Here is a 24,580-nt window from a genome sequence, read left to right on the forward strand (position 1 = left end):
GGCCACGTGTTGGCCAAACTCTATGGTGCAGTGTTGGAGCAGGAGCTTAGCTTATATGCTAAGCGAGCAGGTTTACGCTCATCAGGGCAAGCAAGCTTCAGGAGAGCTTTCTCTACCACTGACCATGTATTCACTTTGAGATGTATGATTGATCAGGCCAGAGTGAGGAAGAGAAAGCTCTATTGCTACTTTGTGGATTTCCGCAAGGCATTTGACACAGTACCACGAGAGAGGCTCTTTCAGCGCCTGTAGTAGTCTCTTGGCATACCAGCAGATATGACATGGGGCATCTATGCATTATATGAACAGGTTTTTGGGCGAGTCAGATGCCCAGGAGGTATGTCCGAGACTATTGCTAGCACCATTGGTGTGAAGCAAGGATGCCCACTTTCCCGCACGCTATTTGGGTTATACATTGATGAGGTGGCTGACTTCATTACACGGGGAGGAGGAGATGGAGTTGATCTAGTAGGTACCTCAGTACTTATTATGCTTTCTGCTGATGATATTGTATTAGTGTCTGAGTCTCCAGGAGGTCTACAGCAGCATCTACATGCACTCGATGATTTCTGCACACAGAGGGGTCTTACTGTGAACCTTGGGAAAACCAAGGTTATGGTCTTTCATACATCGAGACAGTGCAGGAGTCAGCTGACATTCACTCTCGCGGGACTACAGGTGGAGGTGGTGACATCATACGTGTATCTAGGGGTTAGCTTCTCTACAGCAGCCACGCGCTTCACCATGGGTTCAGCAGCCAGAGCTAGATTGACACGGGGATATGCAGCATTGGCTATGCTAGAGAGACAGTGCCACCAGGCGCATTTTCAAGAGCCCCGGACGAAGGGGTGGCTATTTGACACATTAGTCACACCGGCACTGATGTATGGAGCAGCGGTATGGGCGCCAGGCCTTGCCACCCATTGGTGGACACACATAGAGAGACCACAAGCCCTCATGATGGCACGCATGATACGCAGCCAACCGTCAGTACCTCATGACATTATCCGAGTAGAGTTTGCTGCACCTCCTATGATGGTAGAGGCCATATTCCAGACTATATGCCTGCTAGACAAATTCAGAGAGATGCCACAAGATAGATTGTCATAAAGAACTTTTGAGGCATCTAGACAGCTGGCTGAGGGAGGAGACAGAGGATCATTGTTATGCACAGGTCACACATTGGTTCTCACAGCATGGCCTAGACATGGATCATCTACCACCATTCCAGTATGACAGGGATGCACCACATATCCGCCTCTCATAGTGAGAGGAACAGAGTATTGAGACAGGACCTATGGCAGCTCTATACACGAGAGACATGGATATCGCCTACATAACCACTTCCACCGAAGATGCTGTACTACAGAGATCACTTCATGAGTATCACTGATGATGGATTTATAGAGAGGCCTAGATACATGGAGGGCTTTTTACCACACGGCTCCCGAGTAGCTATTGGTCAGCTTAGAGTCTCATCACATCGATTGGAGATCGAGTCTGGTAGAGCAGCACGGATCCCCCGAGAGGAGAGGGTATGTAGAGTGTGCAGAGAGGAGGTGGAGAGTGAGGAGCATTATGTATGCAGATGCAGAGCATATACAGCCATCAGAGAGAGATATCCCATTTTATTCAAAGAGCCACATTCCCTACGCCAGCTCTTTGAGGCAGCAGACTGGCGCATACTGGGGAGATTCATTCTAGACATACAACGTCACAGAGAGACATCACTACAGGCTTAGCCAGCTCCATAGGGGGGACGAGACACAGATTACTACATTTTTTCAGAGATCCACCCCACTCCCAGCCCCTACACAGCAAGGAATTACTCTCCACAGAGCAGAGACACTCAGAGCCCGCAGGAGGCAGAGAACACCTGGCTTTCGAACACCACGCCTATACCAGAGAGAGATGACAGAGATCAGAGCTCAGTTTCACAGAGAGGGTGCGGAGCGACTGGCTCGCTTCTTCAGAGCAGACCCAGGCATGTTCTTCAGGGAGCTGTGGACACCCCCTTCATTGATGTATACCATTTTATACCCCCAGTATGGTACAGGATGGAGCTAGCTAGGTTGCATATCATGATTGTATACTCCATGCATATAGCTTTGCATTCTCCTAGTAGTAGAGTGCCATCCCCTCCTCCTCTCATTGTACTTATTGCACACCCAGATTCAGCTTTTTAGTTCAGTACTTTTTCATTTTGTTGGGATGACAGAGGATACCCCACACAGGTACACTGATTTGTCTCATAGGCCGAGTTCGGTCTTTTGGAAGACGTTAATAAAATCTCTCAGGTACAGTAAGGTGCATTGCCAGTTGTCAGTTCTGCCTCTGCTCCCTTTTCCCACCCACCCTGCAAACAGTAAGGTGCAGGAGGTACAGTCGGGCAGAAGGTACAGTAAGGTGCATTGCCAGTTGTCAGTCTGCCTCTGCTCCCTTTTCTCACCCACCCTTGCTCAGGACCCCAAGGCACCAACTAGTAGGGGAAAACATGTCTCAATCCCTAGAGGGGGAATAGGATGGTGAGACAACCTTTCACACCCCCACGAAGGCACCAAATGCCTACCGTAGAAGACTGAGGGAAGGAATCATGTCCCCTGGCTCACAAAGGATTACGAAGATGGCCCGACGAGATGAGGCCCTTATGAGGAGCTACAACTTCACATAAGGACAGAGATGAACATCGACAGGAGCCTGAAAAGGAATGGACCGAGCAGATGCATGCCCAAAGGAAAGTGATATACGAAACTCTGAAGGAAGAGATATATGTCCAATTGAAGGGAGAAATGCAAGCCCAAGTACGGGTTGAGGTGGAATTAGCCCAAGCCTTGATGCACACGGAAATGAAAAAAGAGATGCAGAAATGGAAGGATGACATGCTCCGAGAGATTGGCACAACAGTTGCATCGTACGAAGGCACTTTGAAGACATGTATGGCTGACCACGAAAAAGACATCACAGAAATGCAAAACACTTTGGAATCATGTAAGGCAAAAGTGGCTGCAGGTGAGAAGGAAATGTATTCATGGGCTGAAATTGCCAATGCCACAAAGAAACAAATTGAGGAACTCAACCCATGGATTGAAGTAGTAAAAAAACAGAAGGATACACCAGTCAATAAAGTAGAGGTGATGAATGCTACATTGGAAGAGGAAGCCAAGAGACGGGCACGTGCCTTACATGTACGTGTAGTTGGGTGGGAAGATAAGGGAAATCCCCAAGAGGATGCAAAAGCTCTTGCAACAAAAGTTGGAGCCACTGATGTACCCATTACCGAAGCATGGCGAGCAGGCAGAGATGAAACCAGGGCGAAGATATTGATCATCAGGTTTGGTGACTTTGGAGAAGAAGAAGGCCTTCCTCTCCAAAAGGATGGCCCTTAAGGGGGAAAAGATTTATTTGGATGAGGACCTTACACCGGCATAGATAGCACACCGGAAGGAACACATGCCGCGTGTGCTTGAGGCAAGGAAAGAGGGGAAATGGGTGGTATACAGAGATGGCCAAGTCATCATTACGGAGAGGAGGCCTGCTTGATGGTGCGCGGCCTATGAGACCTTGCGATTCACGGCGTGGAATTGCAACGGAGCCCTTAGAACAGATGCAGGATACTTTCAGACACAGTGATATTGCTATGTATACGGAGACCCATCAGTGCACAAACAAGAGGCTTCCCGACGTCCAGGGTTATAGATGGGAATCAGTTTTCCGCCCTCAGCCACACACAGTGGGAGGTACCAGAGCATCTGGAGGAGTGGCAATACTTTACAGGGAGGAACTTCGTGACAAAATACACGTGGTACATAGAGATGCAAATGCGAGGTACATGTGCGTCCGAATATGCAGAGGGGGGCTCCGCGAGCTATATGTGGTGGTATGCTACTTTCCCCCAGCGCCCACTCCAGGTTTGCACCATTAGGAGAGTCGCCCTATATACCACTATATGATGATATCATGAGGTTTGCCAGCATGGGAGACATATTACTATTGGGAGACTTTAATGCACGTAAAGGCACAGAGCAGACAGAGTTGTATGATCATAAGAGGCTATGTACCGGGAGATCATGGCAGAGGACGTAGGGTTGCAGAGATCAGCACAGGATGAGGGGGAGATTACAGATTATGGCAGGCATTTTCTCACACTCGGGAGTGCACATGGGTTGGTCATATACAACGGCTTATCGAGATGGCAAGGATCAGATGCTCTCACACACTGGAACTCTAAAGGGGGAGAGCGAGCACAGTGGACTACTTGATGGGATCTCCTTCATTGATACCTGATGTGTGGGGTTTCACGATTTCCAGTAGGCCCATTGGCATAGCAGCCGATCATGCATACCTGCGTTTCACACTAGTAGGTAGATCCCTGAGAGATGGGCCAGCCACTCATCTACCTAGGTACCCGAGATATCAGTTTACACGTGAGACAATTGGGGTTTATCGGGATGCAGTTTCTGATGGCTTGTTCGTTTTAGACCCCCATAGCCCTCTGGACGAGATCACGAGAGGATTGGCAGGTATTCTACATGCATCCGCCTCATATGCGTTTCCCTGCACTATAATCCCTTCCACCCACCCCCGCAGCACTGCCCCACAGAACAGTTGGTATGATGATGAGTGTCGTGAGACACAAGCACAGCTACAGCGTGAGACCAACTCTTCCTGGGGAAGGACAGCAAGAGGGCATGGAAGATGTTTCAGGAGAGACAACCTGGTACTCCGATTACTGCACCTGAGGCATGGCATACTTATGCTAGAGAGCTATATGATGCACCAGGACAGCCCCCCACCCCCCCTCCACTGGGAGCTAGACCAGCTAGCAGCACCTTTTTTACTATGCGAATGGTGCTAGATGCGATAGGCAGGTTGCATAATGGAAAGGCACAGGATCATGATGGGCTAGTTGGAGAGCACTTCTCATATGCACGAGACACTGTGGCTCCGCTCATCTTACATGTGTTTAATCGTGCCTTTTGTGAGGGTTTCCCGACAAGCTGGAGAGAGCATATCATTGTACCACTCTTTAAGAGTGGGGACCCCATGGTACCAGGAAACTACAAGACGATCATGATTGGTCATTACTTGGCCAAATTATATGGCTCTATATTGGAGTCGGAGCTAAGCCGATGGGCAAAGAGGCATGGTCATCAAGCACATGGACAGGCTGGCTTCAGGAGAGGATTTACTACCTTGGATCACATACTGACACTTCGGGCACTTATTGAAGAGGGCAGGGCACATAAGAGAAGGATATACTACTGCTTTGTGGACTTCTGCAAAGCCTTCGATACCGTACCACGTGCCAGGCTTATACACAAATTGCATGACATTGAGGTACCCGAGGATATGCAGTGGGGGATATATGATTTGTATGAGTCTGACAGGCAGAGTCCGAGCTCCAGGCGGACTATCTGATAGGGTGACCAGCACGATAGGGGTGAAGCAGGGATGCCCGCTATCGCCCACTCTCTTTGGACTATACATTGATGCAGTCTCTGATTATGTAGACAGATTGAGAGGCCCAGGGGCATGCCTAGCAGGGGTGTTGATACCCATCTTGTTATATGCTGATGATATTGTTCTAATCTCAGACTCTCCGGAGGGATTACAGAGACACCTGGATGCATTACAGGCTTTCTGTGCAGATAGAGATTTGACAGTGAACCTTGGGAAAACCAAGGTTATGGTGTTTTAACACCATAACCAAGGAGGGATTACAGAGACACCTGGATGCATTACAGGCTTTCTGCGCAGATAGAGATTTGACAGTGAACCTTGGGAAAACCAAGGTTATGGTGTTTTAACACCACACAGGCATGGGTGACGAGATCAGAGCCTCAGTTCACTTTCCGAGGGGAGCCGGTAGAGTACGTCAGGTCATATGTCTACTTGGGAGTTACTTTCACAGGACCGCGTTTCTCCCTGAAGGAGGCAGCAGCAGCAGCTAGATTAGCTCGAGGGCATGCAGCCTTGGGGGCACTTGAGAGGCAGTGTGCACACATACAGTTTCAGGAGCCACGCACCAAATTGTGGCTATTTGATACGCTTGTCACACCGACCCTCTTGTACGGAGCTCCAATTTGGGGACCCAGTATAGATTAACATGTACATACATACATACATACATACATACACACACACACATACATATATACAAATATAAATATGCGCATACACACATACATTTACACACACATAATCTCACACACACACACACACACAAACACACACACACACACACACAAATGCATACACATATACATTCGTACACAGACACACATACATAAACATGCATACACCCACACATATAAACACACACACACACACACCCCTTCATGCATAAACCATATATTAAAAAATGTAGAGCAGCCCGTGTTGATGCACGAGCATTGCTCTACATATTTTTCTTTAAAACAAATCATCTACATAGATGTATATGCACACATATATATTCAAACACACATAATCACACTCACACACACACACACACATATTCACATGAATATACACACTGATGCACACATATACATACATACAAATGCACACACACACTCATAAACTTAAACATTAATACATACTCATACAAAATCACATACATTTATATATATGCACGCATTCACATACACACATCTATACGCACACACACACACTCACACACACACACACAAAAACAAACAAACAAACATGCAAATACGAAAAATCACCTACTTGCACATATACACAGAACTACACATACACAAAAAAATGCATAGCAGCTCGTGTCGACACAGGCTACTCTAAATTTATTTTTTTAACTCCACAGACTAAACATACACACACACACATACACACATATACAAACACACACACATATTTACATATACACACACATACACATATATACAAACACAAACACATACATATACAAACACAAACACATATTTACACACACACACACACACACACACACACACACACACACACACACACACACACACATACAAACACAAACACATACATATACACACACACACACATACAAACATACACACAAATACACATACACATTCTCTAACGGTTAGTCTCTCTCTCTCTCTCTCTCTCTCTCTCTCTCTCTCTCTCTCTCTCTCTCTCTCACACACACACACACACACGCACACACACACACACACACACATTAAGAAAAACAATGAGATAATTTTATAAAATATGAAAAAATAGGATGTGCAAAGAGGTGGGGAGTTATTTGAATAATCAAGAGAAAAGGGGGATTTATGTCCGTGCTAAAGCGGCCTCTATTTCCACCCTTATCCATGGCTATGGTGAGGAGGAATTGCACAAGCCTGACCCAAGGATAGGAAGCTACACAGCATACCTATGCTTTTTGGTGGAGCCATGTTGTAGATTTGGGAAGGAGGGTCGACGATGGGAGCGCTATGAGGGGGAGGGTTGACGATGGTAATGCTTTGATCTCTCTCTGAGAAGGAGTGAGTGAAGAAGAAGAGGTAAAGAGTGTGTGAGGAAGGAGAGGTGAAGAAAAAGAGGTGGAGAAAAAGAGTGTGTGAGGAAGGAGAGGTGAAGAAAGAGAGGTGGAGAAAAAGAGTGAAGAAGAAGAGGTGAAGAAGAAGAGCAATAATAATTTTAGAAGATGAGTGAATGCTAGGTTTTCATACATTTCATTAAGATAAAAATTATGCAAGTATTTTTCTAATCTATTAGAATATATGCTCGTAGAAAAAAACAAATTCTTTTTTGGTCGTTCTTCAAAATCTGATATGTTCAAATATTCTAGATTTGCTAGTGATATGGACATTTATTAAGATGGCCCGATTGTTTAAAAATATTTGATTTCTTTAAGGAGCATCCTTTATTCATAGTAATTATTCAAAGTACCTAAGAATTTAGTATACTATGAATTATTTAAGGGAAGTTCTTGGGGGGTACTATAAATAATTTAAAGGAAATCCTTTAAAATTATTCTTTTTAGTGTGTTTTATTGATAAACTAGATGAAAATAAGTACGAATTTAATATGAGGAAAAGAATATTGACAACTCATCATGGATTAAGAGATATTATTTATTATGGTAGTTTTCAAATTGTCATATACTATCTATAAAAGATATGGATGTTAATGGTTATTCCTAGATGACAATATTCCCCTTCCATTCATTAATTAGAATTTCATATGTGGCATAATGATGAAAACTGTCTACATTCAATGCATTACTAATTTATTTTAAAAATAATAAAATTAAATAATTTTAGATTTCTAGATTACACATTGGAATAGTCTCTGATTCTCTAGCTTGTTTAAGCATTGTGTGCCTTTCTTTCTTTTACTCTTTCCTCTATTGCCAGGTAGAATGACTATGGCTATCTCCATCTTTGGGCTAGTGAAGGGGACAAAAATGGTAGTCACACATTATTCAAGATATTATGAGGCTGCCAAGTAAGATATTCTTCAGCACTTTGGCTTAGAAGGGTAGAAAATTTTCTTTGGTCCCACTAACATTAAGGTGCGAGGGAGTGAAGTTGAAGTGTGGATTCTCTCTAGTGGGGACTATGGTTTCATATTGGATTCTCACATGAACACATTCTACAAGGTTTTCTTTGAGGAAGGGAGAAATGCATGTCCATTTGTTGTGTGAGACGAGATCGATGATAGCAAAAGCAAGTTGTGGTGTCAACGACATTATTAAAAGCCTTCCCTTGAATAGTAATCTGCACATAGCTCTAGCAAATGCTCGATACACAATAAAGGTTGCTAAGCTACTTGCAACATATGATGATTATGTTGCTTTTGAACTTCCTCCTTGTAAAGGAGAACCCACAATGGTTGGAATGGAGCACAGAAATGATGGCCATGTATGGGTAGACTAAGTAACTTGCTTCTCAGATTGCTTTTCAGGATTAGTACATCTCACTAGATGTGGTGGGACATTTAAGATGTTATAATCTTGAATGCCCTTACTTTGGTCGTGTATCCTTGGTTAATGAGAAGCAATGGATTGGAAACCAAAGGAATCAACCACCTAGAGGAGTAATTGGTTTTTGAAATGGGAACACTTGTGCATGCATTGCAAACAAACACCAAATGGACATGCTATTTAAAGAATCAAAGAACTATGACTCTGACTTTGGAGACTTGGAGATGTTAGATCTTCTAAAGTTGTACATGCCCTTGTCTGATATAGAAGAAGACTCCAGAGATGTATAGAGGATGCAAAGAGATGTCTAGAATACACATTGCAAAAGGTCTAGAGGCCATTTTAGATCTAAAGAATAAATTAAAATAGTATACTTTTCCTTGGCAACTAAAGGTTAAGCATTGACCTCTCATATGTTTAAGATGTCTGTTTTGGGACTTGGCAGTGGATTAGATTTGGTGAACAAGATGAGGTCGAAAGGAGATTTAGAGAGTATGTGGGTCCAGTTTGATAATGTGCATAGAGTGTCTAGTTTGTCACTATGGGTGCTCATGCGTATGACCCTTTCATCACATTAGAGAGATTTTGACTATAGCGACCTGTGAGTTTAAAGTTGAAGATAGATATGCACAAATGGAGTTTTGAATAATGCTTAATTCTATTGCTATGTAATATGGTCATGGGCTACCAGAGTTCTGCGGTTTCATTGATAGATGAGGCTAGTGCTAATTGGCTTGCAGTCAAGAAGGTCTACAATAAAGGGAAGCCAATTCCTTAAAACGAATAATCTTGTGCATTTCATTGGGAAAAAAGTGTGATTAAGCACACAAAGGAATGTATACGAGCTTTGTATCATGAAGAGCACAAGGTGTTGTGTAGATAGTGAAAAGATGCACCAACAGATATGTCAGGTAGACATTATAGGGAAGAATTATAGCAATGGTGGAGAAAGGGACATGCTATTTCAAATGAGATACCATGCCTTGAGACATGGCTTGCATGGTGGGATGTGCACGCATCACATTGGGGTGCTTGGTTCTTGAAACATGACAATGACACCTCATTTGCCACCTAATACAAATCTAGCAAAAACAAAGCAGCCTAACATGCGAGCTAGAGTGGGATACAAGAAACAGATTACTCTCTTTGAGGAAATGGGTGTAGACTTATCCATGGGGGTACTACAAAGTGCAAACTATAATGCTTACCTTACTAGTACTACAAAGTGCAAACTATAATGCTTACCTTACTGGTAAACATTTTGGAGCTAGTCCAGACTTTGAAGCCATACAAGATTACAAAGGGGCTACCACATCAAGCTAGAAGATTGGTTGACTTGACTCATTCAACAATGGAGGAGGTCGGTCTAGAAAGCTTAGATATGTAAAACAGTTTTCAGGAGACAAAAAATGTTTAGAGAAAAAGGCCAACCCTAGTGTGGTCTCGGAAAATAATAGCATAGGCTTGAACATGTGAGAGTGATAGGAAATTTGTGAAAGGTAAAGCATGCAACAACAACAAGGAGAGAATCACAAGAAAGAATTATTGTTGAATCTAACTTGAATTATAGCTTTTGGTCTATAGAAAAGATTGATTCACATAGCCTTATCACATGTTTTAGTAAGGTCAAAGAGACAAGTACACGTTGCGGTGCTCTCATAAATTTGGCAGGATGGTCTAATGATGTTGGAATACCAGCCCCTTACTTCTCGGTTAGGCGGCCTTATCCAGGTGGTGTTAGGGAAGGCTACATATGGTTCTACAACATAAGAATTAATCATGCATGGAATGTTGACACGGTCCATGTGATTGGACCACCACGGCCTACTCTAGGTGTTTGGCCAATTGCAATAGGTACGTAGTTGAGTGATTATGAGATTGCAAAGCTAATACATAATGGTTTTATGTCAGTCGAGAATTTGGTTTGTGCATCACATAGGTGCGCACTATCCTCGTCATCATCAGTGCGCCTACTATTGTACATGCAAGATATAGGAATGGCAATGTTGTTCATTGGAGGACGAAGCTCACAAAAGGTTTTCGAGACAAGTTGGAGAAGGGACAAGCTCTAGGGATTGAGGTTGTTTTAAAGAAGGATTGTTATTTACAATATGTCATATGTTTTTCATGTCAACACTGAGGTATCTAAGGCAAAGGGTGTAACATGTTCTGTTATAGTTTCTAAGTTCCCAGAGTGCTCTTGCAAAACATTTCTAGCTTTAAGAGGCAAAGCGAGCAATCCTATATCCTTTGCAAACATTTATACTTTGTTTTCCTTCAGATCCTGAACTTAGATGCCACAATTCATGATTTTATGTAGCAACAAGCATTGACGAAGGTGGAGTTGTTCCAATGTTTGTCGAGCCGCAAGTTTCAAACATTTGAAACACATGGTGGTTCAAATTTTGGCATTTGCAAAGTATTAGTCTACAAATATATACTTTGGCTGCATCCAAATTAGTGGTTCGAGGAAAGCAAATAGCTATGTGAATTTTTTAATTTTGCATCTTGATTTACAGACATTGAAGATCAAAAATCTTCTTTTAGATTCCAAGCAAGTATGTTGTCTATCTATATATTTCCTTTGGGGGTGCGAATTTTTCTTTTGATTCACTTTTGTGACCTCTTATCTTTTTGCACTCGATCGGTTCTTGGCTTTGCTTGTTCTTCTGTTGCTCGTGTAAAAGGTCATAGCTCTTCCAAGCACTTCTAAGGCCAACATGATGGTCAAAGAAGAAGATAACAATGAGGCTTCCCACAAAGGAAACAACACCAAGTGGCTCTTCTAATGTATTGTAAAAGGGCATAGCTCTTACCTAGTGTTATAACCCATCCTCCCATGTGTAAAAGGGCATAGCTCTTACCTAGTGTTATAACCCATCCTCCCATGTGTAAGGTGTCAAATCAAGCCTATTAGTAGCTCATTCAGCATTCGAAGATGGTATCTTGAGACCTTGACCCATCTCGGTTAGATGTGGGTGAATTTTTGGCATGTGTGAATTCCTGGCATTAGTGTGAGGGATAGGAAGTAGCTCCAGTATCTATTAGGCATGGTAATTCCTAGTGACTTGGACATGTGTGAATTTCTAGCATGATTAGTGTGAGGGATAGGAAGTAGCTCCAGTATCAATAAAGCATGGTAATTCCTAGTGACTTGGACATGATTCAAACGTGGCTCATGATATTGATTCCTAGAGTGTTCGTGCTTCTAGGAATGGTGTGACGACTAAAGGAAGCGGCTCCTTTGGATGGGTACATGGGTGTTTCAGCTAGATGTGAGACTTGCGAGGGATCCTTTTATCAACACAATGGTCCGAGACTGTTTGGGTATAGTGGTGCATACCTCCCCATCTAAGGATCACGATCGTGGTACGAGGATATACATTAATGGTTCTTTACAGTGTTATATGGCATTTTTGTGATGATGTATATGGGATGATTCTCAGACTTATGACATTCTCTTGGATTATTCTATTGAACACTTAAAAGTATTTCTTTTATTTATTATTAGAAAGGTTTATTAGTGGAGTGCATGGGCTAGGCTAAGCTTATGGAAATGGTCTAAGTTATAAAGGATCAAACACTGGAAAGTGGGTGGTAGGATGGACCTGAAATTATGGGGGCTTTCCAAATTAAGACCCAAACACTCGAAAGTGGGTGGTAGAGTGGACTTGAAATTACGGGTGCTTTTCAAATTGAGACCCAAACACTAGAAAGTGGGTGGTAGGGTGGACTTGAAATTACGGGTGCTTTTCAAATTGAGACCCAAACACTAGAAAGTGGGTGGTAGGGTGGATTTGAAATTACCAATTGAGACCCAACCTATTTTGATTAAACAAATACTTGGGAAAAATAAGAATTAGGATTTAGCAGATTATGGTAGAACATTTGCCTTCATAATTAAGGAGATAGGATATCGTGCTAAGCCTTGGGGAGCCGCCGAGACCGATGGGTCCTACTTGTAGGAATTTTGTGGGGGATACTTACGTGGAGGAATCATGTTCAATTCCTTTAAAAAAATGATTATTCTAGTTCAACATGTGAAACATACGGCGCCACGTGAGAAGCTTTACCTTTAGGCATCTAGTATCAGACCACGGTTTTCCTTTTTAAAAATGAAACTCACAGTACTCTACTGGGTTTCTTTTTAGGTGGCTCAGTACATGACTCAACCATACCCCTCTACGATCCTTGGACTATCTCATGAGAAGAATATGGTCACCTTAACATTTCAACATCTCTTATCTACCACTGGATTGGAGGAGAGGATTGCTCTTGCTCAACATTTGAGAAGCTTTACTTCCCCGCTCGTGTTCTCAAGAGATAGCGATGGTATTGTGGAATGCTATGATTAGCAGTAAGATGTGCACAAAGAACATCTCACTTGTAATGATTTTGATCCACATTGGTGTAGTCTGCGAAGGCGACACTTTATGGGTCTCTAAGTCACAATCTTAGAGTCTATCGCATTCTTAGCTATTATATTATTCCACATAGGATTATTGTACCTTTACAAGAGTTATCATGGCATGTCTATATGTGCATACTTGTGATCTATGTATTCAAAAATCTAAGCTTCTTTTAGCATATATTGATCCTTTTACAAAAGTAAACATTGATATAATAGAGACGTGATGTTCTTTTGTTTGCATCTTGTTTTCTATTGTAATGTTAAGAGTGTAAATTGAATAATGTAGCAATGGCCTAGAATTTTTGCTTGCTCAAAAGCAAGAAGTTTTTGATGTTGCATTGCCAATAATAGGGAGTTAGATGTTGCATGGCCAATAATAGGGTGTTAGATGATGCCTATTATTAAAATTATAAGGACTACTACTTTGGTCAACCCTGCAAGCCTTTGTTCATGTGGAGACACATTTGGTACTAGTCAGAAGTGAAGTTCATTGTGGAGATAGAGCTTGAGTATCTACCATACTATGCATCCAATTTATGTTTATCCATGATTATGTAAAGATTGAACCTTGTAAAGAAATAAAACATCCATGGTAGAAGCCTACATACCCTAGATGAATATTTGGCTAAGTTAAATCATTTGAGTATGTATATTCCAAACCAAAAATTTACAATAGCTATGCAAAATAAAAATTCTTTCAACAGACAACCATGAGTCGTGTGGGCAAGTCAACCCAAAACATAGTGCCTATCTTTGTTTCTGTTATGATTGTCATTTAATTTTTCAATTTTTGTGAAACCTTTAAGAAAAAAAAATTCTTTCAACAGACAACCATGAGTCATGTGGGCAAGTCAACCCAAAACATAGTGCCTATTGTGGAAGACTTAGATAACGATGTTAAGAAGGCACTACGCAAATCTTAACATGCTCCCTTTCTTGGAGAAGGAAATTACCTTGTAAAAGCTAGTTGAAACAAGACAGATGCTATGGATGAATACTTTTATATAGCAAGGCACAACAAACATTGTAAAATGGCACTTGTTCATGTTAAGATTATGAGAAATCACGTGGAGTCTAATCATCTGAAGAACTAGGATTAACTCAGGTGGGATGATATGAAGGCCTATTTTCATTAAAGGGTTTACCCTCCAAAACTTAAATCAAATAATTTTTTATTTAAGGACAACCCAATGAAATCCTAATGCTTGATGGTTCAAATAAAAAACTGCTTGATTTCAAGATATCCCAATGCATGAGGGCTAAAATCAAACAATGTTTAACTTGAGGAATTCTTAATGCTTGAGTCTTGAAATTGATCAAACCTTTGATTTGATTTGAGGATAAAACAATGACATCCCAATGCTTGAGGGCTCAAATCAAACAATGTTAAATTTTAGGATGTCCCAATGACATCCTAATACTACCCAAATGGAATAATGGTTAATTTGAGGACAACCCAATGGTATGGTAACTCTTCATAGATCAAATCAAACATTGTTACTTGATTTTAGGACATCTCAATGATTGAGGTGTTAAATCAAACACTGTTGCTTGATTTCAGGACATCCCAATGCTTGAGATCTTGAACAACATTTTATTTGAGGACATCCCAATGTTTGAGGGCTCAAGTTGTTTGAGTACATCCCAATGCTTGAGGTCTTAAACAACATTTGATTTGAGGACATCCCAATGTTTGAGGGCTCAAGTTGAACAATGTTTAATTTGAGGAGGACAACCCAATGGCATCCCAATGATTGAGAGCTCAAATGGAAGAATGTTCAGTTTGAGGAATCCCCAATGCTTGAGGGCTCAAGTTGAACAATATTCTATTTAAGGACAACACAATTATATCCCACTGCTTGAGGGCTAAAATCGAACAATGTTTAATTTAAGGACTGTAATTGAACAATGTTTGATTTGAGGACAACCCACCCATAACATCCCAATGCTTGAGGGATAAAATTAAACAATGTTCAACTTTAGGATATCCCAATTCTTGGAGGGTTCAAATCAAATAATGTTTTGATTTGAGGACAACCCAATGACATCCTAATGTTCGATGGATCAAATCTAACAATGCTTAGTTTCACGACATCCCAATGCTTGAGGGCTCAAAATGAACAATGTTTAGCTAGAGGACATCCCAATGCTTGAGGGCTCAAATTGAACAATGTTTAACTTGAGGATATCCCAATGCTTGAGGGCACAAATGGAGCAACGTATTCGTTTCAGGACAAATGGCATCCCACTGCTTGAGGGCTCAGATTGAATCATGCTCGAGGCTATAATTGAATAATATTCAATTTCAAGACAACCCAAAGGCTTCCTAATGCTTGAGGTCTCAAATCGAACAACGTTTGATTTTAGGATATGCCAATGATTGGAGGGTTCAAATTGAATAATGCTTAATTTGAGAAAAACTTAATGAAATCATAATCCTAATGCTTGATTTATCAAATCAAACAATGCTTGATTTCATGAGATCCAATGCTTGATGGTTCTTGATTTCACAACATTTCAATGCTTGAGGGCTCAAATTCACAAATTAGGTACTCTTACACAACAAGCAATAATATAGCTCCATCATTTACATCTGTGAAGTGTGGAGCGGACCATCAAAGCATTCTATGCTCATATGATTTTGTCCATACATTGGACACTATACTAGATCTCTCCTTGGGTAAAGGTGTGCATTCTTTGGAGGTTCACTTACCTCCTTGAACTTGACCTTGGCCAAGGTTAATTCATCAATCGTCATGTTTTTAACCTAGTGTCTAAGCCAAAGAGTGACTTGACACTCGGGATGCCAAAGATGGATTCTTACTTTCCTCAAGCTGGGGTAATTCCAACATATCCCCAAATTCCATGTCCATCTTGCAACACACATCCAATGTAGATGGTCTTGATAGGAGCAGATAGTAGTGCATTCTTGGAACACACATCCAATGTAGATGGTCTTGATAGGAGCAGATAGTCGTGTATTCTTGGATCTCATACTCCCTTTCGAGAGCACAGTAAGAGATGCTACATCCAATGTAGAAGGTCTTGATAAGAGCAGATAGTCATGCATTGTTGGATATTGTACTCCCTTTCGAAAGCATGGCATCAATTATAGCCTCTCCCAAAGCTTAATCCAAGAGTTTAAATGTTTCAGGGGGCGAGAGGCATAATCTCTCATTGACTCATGCTCTTGTTTCTTGATGTTATAGAGCTATGCCACTGGGCTCCACTTATCATTACCTCCAGCAAAGCTTGGCACAAATACATTCCTAAGCCAAGTAGAATTAACCTTATCCTCTGGCTATAGAGTCCTTTACCATTGATGTATCATCCCACCTAATGCTAGGGAAAATCAATGGATCTTATGAGCTCATCAATGGGTTCACATGTTTCACAAATGGACTCAAAGATTTCCAGGTGTTGGATAGGGTCACCATCTCCATTGAAGCTTTGTATAAGTTTTGCAATATAGTATGGAATCATGGTATTAAGACTAGGAATATGAACTTGAGAAATTCCTAACTCCCTTGCCACCCTCCTACCTTCCTTAATGAATCAGCTGGAGTAGCTGTGGTTAAGATTGGGGCTGGCTCATAAACTGGTTATGTGAAGTGTCTATTCCCTCTTTCTCTTCCCTTCCTCCTTCTTGGGTTGGTGTCTCACTAATGCTCTTCTCTAGCTGAGGTAGTGGGAAAATGTAGGATTTTCCTATTCAGTGTATCTTCTCTTGGGGGAGATTCTTTCCTATCCTTGTAATAACACTGATTACATGTATGGGAACTTAGGTCAATCATCATCCTATTGATATCCTCCTTCGTATAAAGTTGTTCTCTAGATTTTTCCTCTTTTTTGGAGTTGGGTCCTCCTAACCTGTGAAGGGTAGTTGATTCCCATTCCCCCTTTAAATCTTCCCTGATTGGCTCTAAGGGTAGCATCCCCTCTACCAAGGCTTGTGCAAGTGCTTGGGCTTGTGCTGTAGCCTCCAATCTATCCCTTTCCTAGGTGCAAGTGCCAAGGCTTGTGCAAGTGCTTAGGATAAATTGGAGACTTGTGTTGTAGCCTCCAATCTATCCCTTTCTTATGTGTCTGGCTCTAGGGTTTACACTCTTTCCAATGTTCTCTATTATGTTAAGTCCTTTCTCGCATCCAATTCTTGTTTTAATTGATTAAAGATTTACATTTGTCTCTGGGCCTCCCTATGACATAATGTCCACCCTTTAGATGAACGAGGACGCCCGAACGCTAGTGTGCCATGCTAGTGAATTGGTATCATGGGTGACCCCGCATTAAATACTAGTTTCCTAGTATTGTTGGTATAGCTTGAGACCATGCTTGACGGGTGTGTGTGGTATAGCTTGAGACCATGCTTGACGGGTGTATGTTGTTGAGGTGTAACAAGTAGTGCCATGCTTGACGACTATGTGTGGTCGAAGTGAACTTCAATATAATACTCAAAGTAGCATCTCTAATCTCCATGATGTAAAAGCGATAAAAGACAAACGTAAAATATCACAAATTAGCCTTTAATACAATACTCAAAATAGCAACTCCATTAGCTTAAAAAGAATAAAATAGATGTTAACAATTTGAGTTGAATGATGATAGGCTACCCAAGTAACAAGGTCTTTGCTTTGTGCATAGAATGAGTCGATGGAGCCACTTCCATTTACTAGCGGATGAAAGCAATCAATCGTGAAGGAGTGTTGATTTGCTGATTTGACGCGCACTACATGTAGAGTTAGGCTGATAGTTGAAACTTAAGGTGATGAGAGGGTTATTTTGTTGATTCTTCAACGGGCTCTTTAAGGACTACAGAAAAGGCATGGGAAATCTTTTCCCCCCAAGAAAATGGGAAGCCCCGTTTCTTGAGGGGAAAAGAGGACTCGTGCCGTCTTGGTCCTGGATGTAAAAGGTGATGTGATCTGTTTGAGCTAATGTCCCCTTAGCATTCTTGCGAACCGTCAAGGCTTGTGTGATGTGACATGGCATCAAGCCATGTTCTGACACATGAACTTTGTGAGAATGGATTCATGCTGTTGATCTCACAACAGTTCTTACATATCAGAGGAAGCATAACCACTATTTTTTAAAGATCTCCATCATGAAAAAACATGCTCAAGGATAGTATGCTTAGCACTAGCTTGAAACCAGGCCATGTGGGCAGCGTGCAGCCTCATGATCACACCATGTAAGCAGCGTACTTAATTGTCTCGCAATTGTCAATGCATCTATATGACACCTTGCTTTAGCCTTGCTGTGCAAGATTAATGAATGCTTGGCAAAAAACAATAATTCACACCAAGATGGTTGCAATAACACAAACAAGTTTTTACAGCTAAATTAATGGGTTTGATCTTCTAAGCTTAAGTGACATCTCAAAGGTAAGTAAAAAATCCGTTGCTTAGATGAAACACCGTCTACTGCCCCACCTTACATTTCGCCACCTACATACAGCAACAATTGAAATAATGTAACAGGCTTTACTCTTATGCACACTCTCTAAATGTATAGAGATCTGCTTTCTTGCTGCGCAGATCACAGCACAAAACACACCTTAATTACAGAAGCAAACACCCTGAACATGTTCATCTGCTTTCTTGCTGCGCAGATCACAGCACCAAACACACCTTAATTACAGAAGCAAACACCCTGAACATGTTCATTTGCCCACCTGGTATCAACAAGTGGACCCCTTTGCATTTGCCCACCCTACATACACCAACTTTAACATAGCAAGCTTCAAAAGACTATGTTCTGCACATTCTTAAGAGCGGACTAGATCTGACTTGGTGCCGCGCAGACCACAGCACCAAACAGCACACCCGTAAGTTCAAAAGCCAACGCTCTGAACAAATTCAAAGATATATTCAATTTAACAGTTCAACCACCCCCTTCCAGTGACTACCAATCGCTTAAGTGGTGCTATCTTACATGGAGATATGTAAGTGGTCAAATCATGTGCATGAATGAGACCACCAGTATCATCAGCAATTGTATGCATGAAATAAGCCACATGAGTAACTTGTATGCCTACATGCAAGCTAAGGCTTGGGTTCTTCTCTGCCCTACAGATACAGACGAGGTTCCATGAACAGCCCAATAAGCTGTAAACTCCCTGCCTCAAACAAGAAGAAACCAGGAAAACTGATAGCTCAAAGAGGCCATACAACATCAAGTCAACTAAAACTTGCATTTACTCTTAAGGTGACCTTATGTCGCTTGTACATATGTATCCTGGCTCTAAGAGCATAGGAGCAACCCATGCAAAAATGGGTTGCAAAATGATGTATATTTTCAACATTGATCTATTTGGGGGCCAAAGAGGGGAGCCCTTTGCATCTTACGCCTTCCTAAATCTCATCAGGGACTTTCGAGCAGCTCAAATCTGTAATCATGAGGAGGATGAACCACCACTATCACCACTATGTTACTAACATACGAGTATTGTTAAGGCTACTGACTATTTATTACTATTGATCTTTAGACTTTTTCTGCTATGCAGACTACGCAGATAAAAAATGTATTGCCCCTGCAAACAGGGAGTTAGTACAGTACTTTCTTCCCAAGAACTCTCCAGAACAGTTCCAAAAAAGTCGCTGACTCCTCAGAAGACTGTCCTAGCAATCAAATCAAAGACAGCATCATTATCATCTGGCAAAGGCTGCTGTAGAACTCGATTCAATTCAGCCTCATGCCTGCATTTACAAAGGAACCTTGATTGGGAACTGCATCTGTTGTATTAATATACAGGGGAGTACCAGCTGTCTTTTTTTTAAAGCAAGCTCGAGATCTTGTATAAAACACAGTTCAAAAAAGTCCACTCACTCATCAGAAGATTGTCCTAGTTATCAAAAGCATCATCATCATCATCTGGCAAAGGCTGCTGTAGAGCTTGATTCAATTCATATTCATGCCTGCATCATTTACAACAGAACCTTAATTTAGGAACTGCATCTGTTGTATAAATATACAAGAAAGGACCAACTGTTTTTTTTTAAATAACTAAGCTTCAAATCTCATATATAACTTTCTAGATAAAAACAACCATCTAGAAGTATAACTGCAGAGACTGACATGTCATTCACATGAACCGACGACATAAAATGATCAAAGAACTCATATCTCAGCACATCATGTTATCTAGAGCAATTTACAATACACATGGTGACCTACTATCTGAAAACATTCAAGTGCTGTTTTGTCAGCATGAGTGTTATTTAGTAAAACTTCCACACATTCCTCTATGCCCCACATAAAGCACACAAAGTCAGATACACATATATTCCTCTATGCCCCACATGAAGGCAGACGGGCATTAGATCTCATGCTGGATTGACAAGGGCAAGTACTGACCATCATACATCACCTAAGCAAAAACAGAACCATAAGATCAGATATTAGTGCACTTACGCAGCTTGCGCAGCCAGATCAATCGGAACTTCTGGGGGTGCTAAGGCAGGTGTCTCCACAAAATGCAGATTTGGATCGCTGAAAAAAAAAAGTATATTGTGATACAGCCACAACTGGGTGGAAACGGCAGCACTAGCCAGTCATCCAATTTCTCAGATATGATATACAGACCCAGCCAATTTCCTTGTCAGGTATAGAAAAGGCTTCTCAAAGTTGTAGTTGCTCTTGGCAGAAATTTCGTAATACTGAAGGTTCTTCTTCCTGTGAAATGTAACCTGCTTAGCTTTGACTTGCCTGTTCTTCACATCAACCTTGTTCCCACATAGGACAATTGGGATGTTTTCACAAACCCTGCGATGCATGATGGGGTAAGTGACTAAAGGTAGCATAAATGATAGAAGACTGCAAAGACAAACCAGAACTAGAAACGAAAACAAACCTGCACAAGTCCCGATGCCAGGTTGGCACATTCTTGTATGTAAGCCGGGCAGTGACATCAAACATGATGATGGCACACTGACCATGTATGCTGACAAAAAAATGCAGGTATACAGCTCAGCCAAAGAATGGATAATTGCGAACATTTCAGGCTACAATATAATAGCACTTGTACAAATAATTCTGCTAACTTACTAGTAGCCATCACGAAGACCTCCGAATTTCTCCTGCCCAGCAGTGTCCCAACAGTAAAAGCGTATTTTGCCACAATTGGTAAAGAAATCAAGGGGATGTACCTCAACTCCTATCGTAGCTGAAATAGGCAAGAACAAAACAAAAGCATCAATCAAGTACGGATGAAGGCAGAAGCAGAAAATTTTAGCTTGTGGAAAGGCAAAACATAAGCTGATGAATGATATCAAGAACTTCTATATAACTCACGCTCATATCGTTTCTCAAACTCCCCAGTCAGATGACGTTTCACAAATGTAGTTTTCCCTGTAAGAAGTACACACATAGATGTGCCTTGAGCAAAAAGGAAAGGAATATGGCATGGTACACGGCATCATGCACCCATTTCAGAACCAAAGACAATGAATATAGGTGACAGAAGATAAACAAGAGGTCAAATTTTACCTGTTCCTCCATCACCTACGATAACAAGTTTGAAGCTTGGACAGTCAGCTTGCTGGCCAGGAAGAGCCTGAGAAAATTTTAGAAAAAACCAAAACAACACAAAGGTTAGCACCAGAAGCAAAAATTAATTGCGGACCGAAGTTAAAGGCCAAAACAAAATAACAGAAGTTAGGAGTTCTAATCAAGCACAAAACCCTACAAAAATAGCTCGACTACCTGACTTTCTATTGCATCAAACCTTACATTCCAGGGTTAGGGTTTCCACCCTGCATCAGCAAGAGAGCTCGACAGCCTATCTAGGGTTTCTAATCTTACATCAAACCCTGCACGCACAGGAGCTCGATTACCTGCATCAAAACCCTAGATGACGAGGGATTAATAATCCAGCGCAAACTCTGAACCTAATCGCTCCAAGTCTACGCAAAAAACTTGACAGCTCCAGATTCAACAGATTGCCAAGGACATGAAGCCATGGATTTACATTTTGACAGAAAAGGACCTAATCTGCTTTCAGGCTGAAGCAACGCTAGGATTCTTTTTTGCAGACCATGGCGAAACAAGGCTTGTCTTCAGCAGGCCATAGAGTATCTGAAAGCTACATGGCAACGAGAAACGGTGAATGAACCGTAAGCTTCTCGCAGGCTGTGGTTTGAATCGAAGCTGGTTCCAGGCTACGGCGTTTCAAAGCTTGACAACATCAACCTAAGGTTTACTCGCAATCCAGAGCTTATCACGAAACAAAATTAAGCTTCTGCAGGCTATGGCGGTCCACGATGATCGAAGCATCTGTCCAAAGGCCTTCACCAAAACACTTCCGAGAGCTACTTTGGAGGTGTTACTTCAGCGTGGTGTATTTCTGGCGAATCAAAGGTTGAAAACAACGAAAGATAGAGCAGACGTCGGCTGAAAGAGGAATGTCTTACCATGGCGAGAACGACAACGGGGTGGGAGCAGCAATGGCGAAACGAGGCGAGGCGGGGCCGGACGGGGCGAGGCAGCGTCGCGTATTTAGACAGAAGGGAGACACGGGGGTTGTGTTAATTGTTTTCTTTTTTTAGGTCGCCGGTCCGCTTTTATCGAGCCGTCCAATCTCAATAGCTTTGGTTGAACGCGACATTGAGATCTTTCCACGTGTTTTATGCAAGGTGGCAAATGGCGTGAAAAAAAATCGGACTTTTAATATTCTCGACTGTAAAATAGTAAAGAGCTTTTTCTTACCTTTGTGAATCCATCTTCTTACCTTAGACCCTATGTCATTAGAGCCTATATCTCAGCCCTACAATCAGCTCTATGTGCCAAGGATCTTGATATTATGAGTAAAAGAAGAGACGTGGAATTTACATAGAAAGACATTACATCATTTGAGAGGGGACCATGCTACGAGTATGCATGATAACATCTTGTGTTTTTAGCTGATTGTAAATCATATTTTGCTTGTCCTGCTAAATTTATGCTTCTCCTGTCGAGCAACCAACGTATATCTGTGCACGAGCATGCAACGTATACACAATCAATCAATCAATGAAAACGGCATTGTGCGTAATTGACAAGGCTAGTTGGGGGTTTTAAAACCCCAATGCAAGGTTCCCCATCCTCCTCGTTGCTCATTCTTCCACATTGGGCCACTAGCCTTCACTCTATACCACCTCTTATCTTGCTTGAGAATAGAATGGGTGCACACCATTAGCAAGAAAATGGAAGCCATGGCTTTGATTTGGTTTCTGGAGGAGAGGAGCCTTCCTCAAGGTGTCTAAAGCGACCTCTTCATGCATAATATCAAAATAGTGGTCGTAAACGAACGTGCTGTTTCACCCAACTGTTTTGCAGAACAACATTTGTATTGTTGCTCGGTAATACAACCATGTAAAACCATGCACAACATCAAAACCACTTGATTGTGGATTTAATTGGTTGCCATTCTATGTATGTTGAGGAATATACATCTACATAACAAACAAACACAGGTTATAATAGATGATTCCATTGAATAGATTATACTTAATGTATTGAACTTACAATTTGGTCTATGATGTTGAGGAAGATCTCAAGGCTCTCCTCACACGGTAAGGAAGTGTCGTAGGGTCGTAGGCATTTGGATCAACCACCTCATGTGCTTGCACATCCTAAAGTGTGATCTATTACTACCCTCGAAAATTGCCACAACCAGCTCCATTAGAATGATGACGAGAAGAGAGAGACCTCCTATCTGATGAAGATGTGGTACGAGGTCATCTACTAGGTGCCATAGAAGAAAGGAGAGTGGGTTGGTGGTAATCTGCACGAGAAGGCCCAATAATATAACATGGCAGTAGATTGATTGTGTGCGCAGCTATATCCTTCAAGCTTTCCATTGTGGGCATCTTTTGATTATGGTCACTTATGAGATATAAGCCCTTTAGAGATACATGTCTACATTTGCTATTAGAGTTAAGGTCCTAAGAGCATAGCTTTAATTTGAAGCTTAGGAAGGTGGTTCTGAGTGCAAAAAGTGTATACCATCATTAGAGATTCATAAATACTCTCTATTTGAAAGCCTCCAAAACGCCTCTTTTTCTCTTTTCTAGCTAAGGGTTTTCTCTCTTTTTCTAGCTATGATTAGGGATCGTGATGTTAATAGAGTATATTTTTTCTAGCTACGGGTTAGCTATTAGTTATATGATTAGGAATCGTGTTGCTAACAGATTGTATTATTTTGGGGAATGTTTTGTTTTACATTCTAGCTTTAACTGTAGATTATTTTTCTCTTTATGACTATAACTCAAGCTATGGAGAAC

General features: G+C 41.6%; 1 protein-coding gene across 2 annotated transcripts; it reads right to left on the reverse strand.

Annotated features, from left to right (window-relative positions):
- Window positions 1-19,498: 19,498 nt before the first annotated feature.
- Window positions 19,499-22,858, reverse strand: LOC147629988 (GTP-binding nuclear protein Ran1A-like). 2 transcript variants are annotated; one of them, XM_086811539.1, is made up of 9 exons: window positions 22,730-22,858; window positions 21,807-21,873; window positions 21,612-21,668; window positions 21,366-21,483; window positions 21,172-21,261; window positions 20,904-21,083; window positions 20,733-20,810; window positions 20,148-20,236; window positions 19,499-20,017 (listed from the first exon to the last, which is right to left on the reverse strand). In XM_086811539.1, exons 1-8 carry the CDS (start codon window positions 22,730-22,732, stop codon window positions 20,164-20,166), a joined length of 666 nt encoding a protein of 221 aa, XP_086667665.1. In that variant the 5' UTR covers window positions 22,733-22,858; the 3' UTR covers window positions 19,499-20,017; window positions 20,148-20,163. The 2 variants fall into 2 exon arrangements, with proteins under 2 accessions (XP_086667665.1, XP_086667664.1); XM_086811538.1 differs by lacking the exon at window positions 22,730-22,858 and adding an exon at window positions 22,154-22,174.
- Window positions 22,859-24,580: the final 1,722 nt, after the last annotated feature.

The sequence above is a fragment of the Cibotium barometz genome, chromosome 17 (assembly GCF_041138505.1).
Source record: "Cibotium barometz isolate CiBa-2024 chromosome 17, ASM4113850v1, whole genome shotgun sequence".
Lineage (NCBI taxonomy): Eukaryota > Viridiplantae > Streptophyta > Polypodiopsida > Cyatheales > Cibotiaceae > Cibotium > Cibotium barometz.